Source organism: Rhineura floridana, chromosome 2 (genome assembly GCF_030035675.1).
Source record: "Rhineura floridana isolate rRhiFlo1 chromosome 2, rRhiFlo1.hap2, whole genome shotgun sequence".
Classification (NCBI taxonomy): domain Eukaryota; kingdom Metazoa; phylum Chordata; class Lepidosauria; order Squamata; family Rhineuridae; genus Rhineura; species Rhineura floridana.
Window position 1 is genome coordinate 157,809,830 of NC_084481.1, and position 12,038 is coordinate 157,821,867.

At 41.7% G+C, this 12,038-nt stretch overlaps 1 protein-coding gene across 1 annotated transcript in view; it reads right to left on the reverse strand.

Moving 5' to 3' along the window:
• Positions 1-12,038, reverse strand: part of MYBPC3 (myosin binding protein C3) — a 123,945-nt gene that overhangs the window by 24,047 nt on the left and 87,860 nt on the right. Inside the window, exons 25-26 of the mRNA XM_061613178.1 lie at positions 3,747-3,881; positions 2,256-2,423 (exon numbers count right to left, since the gene is read on the reverse strand). Of these exons, the coding sequence (XP_061469162.1) occupies positions 2,256-2,423; positions 3,747-3,881 (303 nt within the window). The remainder of the gene's footprint in view (positions 1-2,255; positions 2,424-3,746; positions 3,882-12,038) is intronic.

Sequence of the window (12,038 nt, forward strand, 5' to 3'; positions counted from 1 at the left end):
ATGTTTTAGCAGTTTGATCATCTCTTTGCCTGAAGTTTTGACTCTAGACACCAAAATCGGAGGGATTTCTTATCATGTTTGAACTATAGTCGAAACGCGTCTGGCTCCTTTGTTACTTTTATCCATTTTTGATGTGCAAATCAGGCACTTTTGTTGTAATCTAGTTTTCTTGGTGTGCATTCCAGTGGCATTCGTATTGCTTTTATTCATTTTTGATGTGAATTTTTTTGTTTAGTGTTCATGTTCTGTATATTCTGCAGTTATTACCTTATTATTGTTTGTGTATATTTGTGAAAAAAATGGAAATGTACTACCTTCAAGTCAGTCCCAACTCATGGCGACCCCGTGAAGAGGGTTTTCATGGTAAGCAACATTCAGAGGTGGTTTTACCATTGCCTCCCTCTGAGGCTGAGAGGCAGTGATGGGCCCAAGATCACCCAGTGAGTTTCATGGCTGTGTGGGGATTCAAAGCCATGTTTTTATTATTATATTATATTATATTATATTATTATATTATATTATATTCACTAACAACCAAGTATAGCATACCCATCTATTAAAAATACCAAGTAATTTACTTTGGGCATTTTGGCACATTCTGTCCTTCATTATAATTTTTTATACTTTAGTATTTATTTGCATATGGTTTTTAGTGTGTTCCCACCCCAGTTCTCCACATGGTGAGGTTTCAGGGGGATGTATTCAACACAGTGCTAAGTGACTGGTTCCGCCGGTGCAAGGATTTCTCCTTGCATAACTTAACTTCCCCCTCTCCTAAATCCCCACATGCTCTCTAAATCTGCTTTTGGGGTTCCCTGAACCCTCCAGAGCAGATTTGGAGACAGTGTGGGAGCAGGAGAGGGGGAAAGTCCCATTGTGCACTAGTGCAAAAAGTTAGTTGAGTACTGCCCAGGGATTCCATTGCTTGTCCACATTTTTATTTCCTTAGAATGAGGTCACTGAAGAAGACTGGTGATTTTGGAATGTATGAGTTATTAACATACTTATAGGTGAAAACTCCCATCTGAAACCACTGCAACAGACACTGCTCCCCCATCAGTCTTTTTTTTGGGGGGGGGAAAGCACCTTCAGCACTCCCAAGTAATTTTACAGTCTCTGCAATTTCTTCACAAGCAACTTGATGACCTCATCCCCTGTAGGGAGGGGGAAAGTGAAGGGGAAAAAGGCATGCCCCCATCCAGAAGGTCTCTCTGGCCATTACCTTATTTATGCAAAGGCCAGCCATTGAGGTGTATGTGTCAAGTCTAACAAAAGAGAATCTGCCAGCTTAAATTTGTCCAACCGGTTTGACCCACTCTAGCAATCTTTTTACAACCAAATCACAGGGTTAGAGAGATTCTTAAGAAATCATTCAGACTTGCCTTCTGTCTCATTACAATGTATTATACAAATTACTAGAATGTGAATAAAGCACGAGACAGAGTGGCATTCAGATTAGTTTAGGGCAGTACCCATTGACTCAGTCCACACATAACACTAAGCCAACCCATGGCTTAGAGCAAATGTGTAGGTTCCTGGAGTGAAGGTCATGGCCACAGCACTCCTTCCTGGTCCTGCTGCTAGTTACAGCTTGTCTAAAGCAAGACAAACCATGAGCCTGGGTTCAGACATAATGCTAAGCCAACCCACGGCTTAGGCTTGGGCAGTGTGGCGGCCGCATGACCAGAGAAGGAACACAATGGTCGTATTCTTCCTTCCAGGGACCAGCATGTTTGCTCATTTGCACTAAGCTATGGTTTGGCTTCACATTATGTGCAAACTGGTTCATTATGTGTAGCTCTACAGTCCTTTTCACATTTTTGTATTTTATACAATGCAGCCACTGATGCTACAGTTTGAAGGGGAAGAGAGGCATGGGGGAAAAGGGGATTTCCTCTGCAACTGTGACTGCTAGAAAGGTTCCCTTTTATTTAAATTATAATCTGATTAATAAATCTGATTCTATGCTAAATACCACATTTTGTTATTAAGGGGGGCATGAAACATAGATAAAACCAGTATCCCTGCTAATAACATTTTAACAATATTTCTGTAATCATTAGTTACATACTTTCAAATTAATATATTATATGAATTTAGTGTATTAGGGTATCTGGTGGGATGTATGCATATGAGCAGATTCGTTTGTCCCTTTTCTCTGCCTTGTGCCCTAGTGCTACTTCCTGAACCTCCACCTTAATGATATCATTAGATATGGCCTCAGTGATCCATGCTGGCTTTCTCTAGATACTTACGCAAGATCTCTCGGACAGTAATTGCCTCTTTTGTAATTGCTGGTAGACTTGCACCTGCAAGATTTACAGCAGTGATGCGAAAATGAAGCTTGTCTCCTGTGACCAAATCTTTAACCAGGACAGAAGTACGCTCAATCAGACCATGAAGTGCTGGAATCCATTCTGTAGCTGCAAACAGAAGATCATTTGCTAGGCACCCCCTTTCAAGCAGAGTTTTAGAGAACTATGACTGAGGGCACAACCCTAAGCATTTTTACTGAGAATACAACAAAGTTCCACTAGGTTCAAGGGACCTACTCCCAGAGCTTGGAAAAGTTACTTTTTTGAACTACAACTCCCATCAGCCCAATCCAGTGGCCATGCTGGCTGGGGCTGATGGGAGTTGTAGTTCAAAAAAGTAACTTTTCCAAGCTCTGCGCTACTCCCTAGTAAGAGTGTTTAGGACTGCAGACAAAAAGTGACATACATGCAATTGGGGGGGGGTGAAAGAGAGAGAAGACAGTGTTTTGAGAAGGGATCACCTGAGAAATGAAGGTGATTTTGGAGAAGAACTATATCAGTATTTCTTGAACTCAGATATAATGATTCGCACATGAGAATTTTGTCAAGTCATTGAAATGAAAGCATTTCAGTGCATGCGCATCTCCCTGTTAAAAGACTGGAGGTGGAGGAAGGGGCTAGGACTCAGAGACAGTGGCTTGGCTAAGCTGAATCCCTGGCTGAACTGAGGGCCAAACTAGAAAAGACGCGGAATCAAACAGTTAGCAATTGGCTTTTTCAAAGTAAATTGCATGCGCACAAGGTGAGGATCAGGATTGGTACCTTGTGGGGGGTATAGATGGTGTTAACACTTTGACCTGCTGTAGCCCTGATTCAGACATTAGAAAAAAGCTCCCCTTGGAGTGAATGAGAACTTCCCTCCACCCAATGAAAATTACAGATGCAGGGAGCCCAATGCAGATCAGAACCACATTGGGAAAGCAAAGCATTAAAGAACCTCCACACTAGAGTCCCAGTCCAGATTGGGGGCCACACACCTGCAATTGAAAGTACCAGTCATGCAGTTGCTAATTGTTAGTTTGAGCCCAAGAGTTGGATGAGGGACTTCTGCCTCATACTCATGTATGCTAGTTCTGTCACAGTTATTAACATAATAATCACAGAATTATAGGCAATGGTTAATTCGTAAAAAATAAATAAATCTCTGAGGCGTGCAAGCCATGTATTCCTGCCCCCTGGTGTCAGATGTTTGAAGACAGACACACCATTGCTACATAAAACGCTGATCTGCAATGATACAGAATAAGCAAATCAATGGAAAATTTGGTACCAAATCCAAATTTGGGAGGTACATCCCTGACCAATACCACTCTCTATCTCCTTTATCTGTTCAAAGATTACTGCCTTGAAATATGACTAAACTGATTAGCCTAGAACACGCTGTCAATTCCTTAATGCAATACCGTTTGGAAGGCATCGGGGCTTACTCACATCCTTCTTTGCAGTACTCAATGTTGTAGCCATCCAGTCCACCTGCTCCAATTCGTTCAGGGGGTCTCCACTTCAAAGTAACAGAAGTGTCAGAAACCTCTTCTATTGAAAAATGTGTTGGTTCACTTGGAGGAGCTAAGCAGAATATAAAATCCAGAGACATGGGATTATTTGTTTAATGCTAATAATGTAATATTGCAGCATTCTCTTTAAAAATATCTAAGTGGCTTACAAATACTCAGAACTTTGCAAAATAGAAAAGTATAGAACCATCAATACAATCTAAAACCATTCAAAAAGACCATTCTCAACACGCACATCACCAAATACCTATAGGAATAAAAATGGGGTTACTTGCTAACAGAATCCCTGCAACAGATTTTTGACTTTGGAATAAGTTCTACAAAATGCCTTTGCCATGACAAAGAATTCCCTGGTTTTGTTGATGTAATATTGACTTACTCCAAAGAGTGGGAGAGTACATATTGGGAGAGGCGATTGATTTCTAGTTATGTAGATCCCATCTAGAGCTTTATAGGTGAAACTGGGATTGGAAGCTGATAGACAATCAATACAATGTCTTTAGGACAGGACCTGTAGACCTCAAGAGAAGCACCACCTTTGCCACCTCATCTCACTGCTGCTTTCACCAGCTGGGCCTAGCCGGCCCCCTCTCCTCCGCAGAGGCCATTGGTTCCCTGTGAGGAAGGTCAAGATGCAAGGCTACATTATGGTGGCCTGTTAAGACCTGCTTTGGAACTAAGAGCAGCCCATGGCTGCAGGTCTGTCTGCTCTGGTGGGGAGCAAGTGTCATTTTGTTACTAAGAACTAGTGCTTTTTTCTCTTCCCTCCCAATCCCTTTTCCTTCTGTGTCATGCCTTTAGATGGTAACTCTGACAGCAGGGACTGTCTTATTACTGATCTTTGCAGGTCATTCTTTTTCAGCTGAAGAGTGGAGTAAAAATCCCTTAAACAAACAAATCAATCCATCAATGCTGTTGGTGACTGGTTCCTTTCAGGAGGGAGACAACTACATTCAGCACTAATTGCAGCTTCTAAACACTCTCATGGAGCATATATTGTAATAATCCTCTCGTCACATGAACTGGTGACTGCTAAACAGATGATGTGGCAATTATTGATCTTTGAAGTGACATAATGAGAGGGGAAATAGCTTAGTAAGAGATGAGGAAATAGTCATTCTCTAGAATGAATTCTTGTCACACAAAAGCTCTCAGCTAAAAGTACAACAGGAAACAGGCATTCCTGACAAAATTGAAAGACAGGGAAAATAATGTAGATCTGTCAGCTACTGTGGTTATTATAATAGGCCAGAGAGCAATAGTATATGAAGTATCATACAGTCCTTAGTTCACATTTATCCTTCTGTTGTACACATATATTAAGCTGACTAGTGTAAGACTTCTAAATTAATCAAAATACCACAAAAACAACCAGGTGTACCCTCATTATAAATTGCTATTTACTTCATATTTCTGTGCCTCACAACTGGAAAATGTCTGCCAGTGAGTCCTTAATAGCTCATGTAGCCAACAAAAATATCAATGCAAAGCAGCGGTGGTCCATCCACCCACCCGAGTATGGTTCAGTTCCATAGGCCCTGAATTAAGTGGATTTGCAAAACTGCAAATCAGTCAGTGCGTGATAGCAAAGCACCATCCTGCCAGCTCTAGGTCTAAAACTAGATAATGTAGGTCAGCGGTAGGGAACCAATATTAGCCTGCCAGGCTTCCCCATTTAGCCCGCAAGGCCTTTTTGGTCAAGCCACACACATCTGCCCTACACCTGACATCATACAGGTAAGCCAATTTGCTCAGCTTTGAAAGTGCCTGACAATCGGTTGTTTGGGGGTCTTTGAAGCACTGTTGTTGTTATGTGCCTTCAAGTCGATTATGACTTATGGTGACCCTATGAATCAGCAACCTCCAATAGCATCTGTTATAAACTATCCTGTTCAGAACTTGTAAGCTCCAGTCTGTGGCTTCCTTTATGGAATCAATCCATCACTTGTTTGGCCTTCCTCTTTTTCTACTCTCTCCTGCTTTTCCCAGCATTATTGTCTTTTCCAGTGAATCATGTCTTCTCATTATGTGTTCGAAGTATGATAACCTCAGTTTCATCATTTTAGCTTCTAGTGATAGTTCTGGTTTAATTTGTTCTAACACCCAATTATTTGTCTTTTTCGCAGTCCATGGTATCCATAAAGCTCTCCTCCGACACCACATTTCAAATGAGTTGATTTTTCTCTTTTCTGCATTTTCACTGTCTAACTTTCATGTCCATACATAAAGATTGCGAATACCATGGTCTGAATGATCCTGACTTTCGTGTTCAGTGATACATCTTTGCATTCGAGGACCTTTGCTAGTTCTCTCATAGCTGCCCTCTCTAGTCCTAGCCTTCTTCTGATTTCTTAACTATTGTCTCCATTTTGGTTAATGACTGTGCCAAGGTATTGATAATCCTTGACAAGCTCCATGTCCTCATTGTCAACTTTAAAGTTACATAAATCTTTTGTTGTCATTACTTTAGTCTTTTTGACGTTCAGCTGTAGTCCTACTTTTGTGCTTTCCTCTTTAACTTTCATCACAATTCATTTCAAATCATTACTGGTTTCTGCTAGTAGTATGGTATTGTCTGCATATCTTAAATTATTAATATTTCTCCCTCCAATTTTCACATCTTCATCTTGGGCCAATCCCACTTTCTGTATAATATGTTCTGTGTGTACATTAAACAAACAGGATGATAAAATACACCCCTCTTTCACATACTTTCTGATTGGGAACCAATTGGTTTCTCCATGTTCTGTCCTTACAGTAGCCTCATGTCCAGAGTATAGGTTGTGCATCAGAACAATCAGATGCTGTGGCACCCCCATTTCTTTTAAAGAATTCCATAGTTTTTCATGATCTACACAGTCAAAGGCTTTGTTGTAATCTATAAAGGACAGGATGATTTCCTTCTGAAATGCCTTGATCCGTTCCATTATCCAACGTATGTTTGCAATATGATCTCTGGTGCCTCTTCCCTTTCTAAATCCAGCTTGGACGTCTGGCATTTCTTGCTCCATATATGGTGAGAGCCTTTGTTGTAGAATCTTGAGCATTACTTTACTTGCATGGCATATTAAGGCAATAGTTCGATAATTACTGCATACCCTGTTCCTGGTGATTTGTTTCTTCTAGTATTTTAAGAGCAGCTTCCACCTCACATTGTATAATTTGTAGTTCTTCATCATACAGTTCCTCCGTGAATGATCTGTCATTCTTGCATCTCTTTTATAGAGTTCTTCAGTGTATTGCTTCCATCTTCCTTTTATTTCATCTCAGTCAGTCAGTGTGTTCCCCTGTTGATTATTCAACATCCCTACTCTTGGTTTAAATTTTCCTTTCATTTCTCTAATCTTTTGGAATAGAGGTCTTGTTCTACCTTTTTCGTTGTGCTCTTTTACTTCTATACAATAACTTGTAATAATTCTCTTTGTCCCTATGTACTAATCACTGTACTATTGCATCTAGGGTTCTAGCCATGTTTCTATCTCTTTTTTTCTTTCTTTCCTTCTCTCTTTAACCATGTTAAGAGTTTCTTCAGTCATCCATTGAGGTCTTTCTCTTTTTTTAGCTAAAGGTATTGTTTTTGCACTCTTTCCTGATAATGTCTCTGACTTCATTCCATAGTTCTTCTGGTACTCTATCAACTAAGTTTAAAGCCTCAAATCTGTTCCTTATTTGATCTTTATATTCTTCTGGGATGTTAAATTGTATTTTGGCATTATGATTGCGTTGTTCTTCTTCTTTAGCTTTACTCTGATTTTCGATATTACCAGTTCATGATTTGTACCACAGTCTGCTCCTGGTCTTGTTTTTGCAGAAAGTATGGAACTTCTCCATCTTCTGCTACCAATTATATAATCAATTTGATTCAATAAGTCTTCCTCCTGCTTCATTTCTATCTCCTAAACTCCATTTCCCCATAATTCCTAATTCTTCTCTGTTCCCTACTTTTGCATTCCAGTCCCCCATGATTATCAGAACATCTTATTTTGGTGTGTGATCAATTTCTTCCTGTATTTCTGCATAAAATCTCTCCACTTCCTATTCTTCTGTGTTTGCCGTTGGAGCATAGACTTGAATGATGGTTATCTTAATAGGTTTCCCATTAAATCTCATTGATATCACTTGCTCAGACCTTGCATTATAGGTCCTAATTGCTTTTGCTACATCACTTCTCACTATTAAAGCAACCCTGTTTCTCCTTAATTTCTCATTTCCTGCATAAAATATTTTGTAGTTGCCTGATTGAAAATGTTGCCTTCACTCCTTCACTGCAAATCAGCGGATGTGAAGGGAGGGCAGTTATGCTTGATCTGGGTGCATAAGAGAGCTCCCTGCAGGAAACTCTCTTGCACACACAAACTCAGCAGTAAGTGAGATTGTTTACACAAACACACACACACAGAGAGAGAGAGAGAGAGAGAGAGAGAGAGAGAGTAAAGGAAGGGCAATCCTGCTTGGTCTGGGTGTACACAAGCCCTCCCTGCAGGAAACTCTCTCATACCCCCAAACTCAGGTATTAAGGCAGGGGAGGCTCAGTTTCTGAGTTCACTTTGATGGTACTTAAGAACATAAGAACATAAGAAGAGCCTGCTGGATCAGGCCAGTGGCCCATCTAGTCCAGCATCCTGTTCTCACAGTGGCCAACCAGGTGCCTACTTTAAGGAGACCAATGAAATTCAATATGTGTTGGCCCCAGGAATGACACCACCAGGATCCATAAGTACCAATGCATCTACAAGAACTTCTATGTGATATGTGAAGAATCCCATGGTTCTTATGTGCAGTGCAATAGGGACAAGCCTCATTTGTCTGCTCTCTCAGCCATAATAGCCTAGGCAAGGGAGAAAGAGCAGAATGCTCATGAGTGTATGTAATAGTATGTGTAAATGCATATGTGTGAGAGAAAGTTAAACTGGGTTAGGTGAGTTTTGTGTATCATAGGCGGCAGTGATGACCACCAACTTGGAAGGCTTTAAAAGAGCATTAGACACATTCATGGAGGTTAAGGCTATTTATGGCTATTAGACATGATGGCTATACTCTGCCTCCACAGTCGGAGGCAATATGATTCTGAAAAACCAGTTGCTGGAAATGACAGGAGGGGAGAGTGCTCTTGCACTCAGGTCCTGCTTATGGGCTTCCCACAAGCATCTGGTTAGCCACCGCGTGAACAGGATGCTAGACTAGATGGGCCACTGGCCTGATCCAGCAGCCTCTTATGTTCTTATGTGTCTCTGAAAATAATGTGTGTAGGGCAGAGACCAAAAGTGCATACAAAATGATCCCAAAAATATTCTTTGTTTACTGATAAAAAAAATTCACATTTGTGGAAGGGCAGTCAATTTCAAGAAGTTAATGATGACCTTCATGTTCAAAATTCATAATCACTACTACCATTAACCTTTTAAACATGTTTCCTGTATCTAAAGATACCTTGAATTTAAGGACCATCATTTCCATCCTTTAGATTCCACTGTGTAAAACCAAATTGTTCTACATCTTGGCAAAATGTTTCAGCTAAGACTGCAAAGGGCCTATTTTTGTAAGAAGTGACAAATACTCAGTAACTTATGTGGAACAAAAACAAAACACTGACATAATTTTTTTGCCATGCCATGTGTGTGCTTATTTATCATAAGCCAGGCAATGCTGTGATATCTAAACATACTGTGTGCATTACTTTAAATATTTCATATATACAGAATGTTCCATACCACATAGTACCAGAGTTAAAAATAAATCACATAAGAGATAGAGAACGTAATGTTAGCATCCCACGTCGTGATGTTGCAACACAGTTTACTCACTTACCTGTGATTACAAATAATTAAAGCCAAACATTAAAAAAGGTAAAGTATGTGCATCGCACATAGGAGTACAGATGTATGCACATTACCACAATGCATGTTACAAACCCAATGCCTTGTCTCCAAAGTTGAAGCCTTATATCTAATCAAGTACAGTAGGGCCCCGCTTACCGACATTCCGTTTTGCAGCGTTCCGCTGATGCGGCGGCTTTCAATTCGGGGAAATTCCCCGTTTTAAAGCCGATTTTACGGCATTTTGCAACATTTTCGCGTGATGCGACCCATTAAAGTCAATGGGTTCCGCTTTACGGCGATTTCCGCATTACGGCGGGGGCCTGGTCCCTAACCCGCCGTATAAGCAGGGCCCTACTGTATATCTTTTCTTATTCCATTAAAACCCTGGACCTTTTAGCTCAGTTGCTTCCTGCAGGGGTCCTTGTCTTTCTTCACTTTCCACAGCCCAACTATTGAGTGGTGGTTGAAGATCAGAACTAACTATCTCCTCTTGCAGTTTATCCTTCTCTGCTTGCCCATCATTGGGGTCTTGAGGTGGCACACCCTTTCCTTCAGAAAGCTCTTCCCCTTCCTTATGGTCTTCTGCCAGCTGAACCACCACTTTAGTCATTTTTGTTACTGCTCTACCTCAATTCCTCAAATTGTTCTTTCCTTCCCCAAGACTCCCACAGTTTGCCCTTAGTTCAGGGACTGATAGAAATACTGCATGGTGAGGGTCATCATGATTATTTACAGAAAAAAGTCCCATGGATATTTTCTTAATCAGCTATCCTTGCAGCTTCATTGGGGGCGAGATTAATGGAGCACTGGGTGGTATACAATTATATTTGCATCCATAATGGAAACGGGAAAGCTGAGAGGGAATGGGAGGTCACTGTCAATTAGTTCTCCCTCTCATACCTCTAATTTTAACAGTCGGAAATTCATCAGCAACCTCACTACTCCCATGTGTAGCAATGTGTGTGATGCTTAAACTAAAGGCAGCAGGAGCATGGGGTGGAGCTGGAGGAGGAACAGGAAGTGTGTCAGGGAGACTAGCAGAGAGACTGTAAGAGAGGCAGTGAGAGAGAACTGCAGGCCCTGTACAGACTTTATGCCATTTCAGACTTACATAAATAAAGTACAGTAGGGCCCCGCTTCCCGGCACTTCGCTTCCCGGAGTTCCGCTAATGCGGTGGCTTTCGTTTTCTATTTTAAAGCCGATTTTTGCTCTTTTGCAATGTTTTGCGATGTTTTGGCATCATTTTTGCGCGACGGCCCCATTATAGTCTATGGGTTCCACTTTACGGCGATTTCCGCTTTACGGCGAGGGTCCGGATTCCAGAGAGTGGCGCTGGGGGATGAGGTTTCGGACCCTTGGCCTCTCACGTGTGGGGTGCCTCAGGGTTCCATCCTCTCCCCAATGCTGTTTAACATCTATGTAAAACCGCTGGGAGATATCATTAGGAGATCCGGCCTACAATGTCACCAATATGCGGATGACACACAGATCTATCTCTCATTTAAATCCTCACCGCTGCTGGCTGCAGAAACCCTATCCAAGTGCCTGGAGTCGGTGAGTGATTGGATGGGAAGGAATAAGCTAAAGCTGAACCCAGATAAAACCAAGGTACTGTTGGTGAGAGATAAGGAAAGACTGGGGGGTATCGATCTGATGTTCAATGGGATACAACTGCCCCTGAAAAACCAGGTCCGCAGTCTGGGAGTCATTCTTGACTCCCAGTTGTCTATGGAGGCTCAGGTCTCCGCAGTGAGCCAGGCAGCTTTATACCAACTTCACCTGATACGGAGAATACACCCTTATCTCCCCAACCACTTGCTCCCCTCGGTGGTACCTGCCTTGGTCTCTTCCCATCTAGACTATTGTAACGCGCTTTATGTGGGATTACCCTGGAAAACAGTCCGAAAACTGCAACTGGTACAGAATGAGGCAGCTCGCCTGATTAAAGGCAGCCGCCGCCGAGATCATATCACTCCAGTGTGGAAGGAGCTACACTGGCTACCGGTAGTTTTTCGGACCAAATTCAAGGTACTGGCTTTAACCTTTAAGACCCTATATGGTGCTGGTCCAACTTACTTAAAGGAATGCCTTCAATGTCATCATGGGTGCCACTCAACAAGATCGACCTCGAAAGGCCTACTCGTTATCCTACCAGTCAAAGCATATAGACTGGTGAGGACTAGGGTGAGAGCCTTTTCCATTGTAGCTCCCACCTTATGGAATTCTCTACCAAATGACCTCCGCCAGGCCCCTTCTCTGATGAGTTTTCGCCAGGCTTTGAAGACCTGGCTGTTCCAACAGGCTTTTTAGGTGGGTTAGGTTCTTTGGGCTCTGCAGTTATTGGTGGTGATTTTAATGTATTAATGTCTTTATGTCTATTGTTCATTGT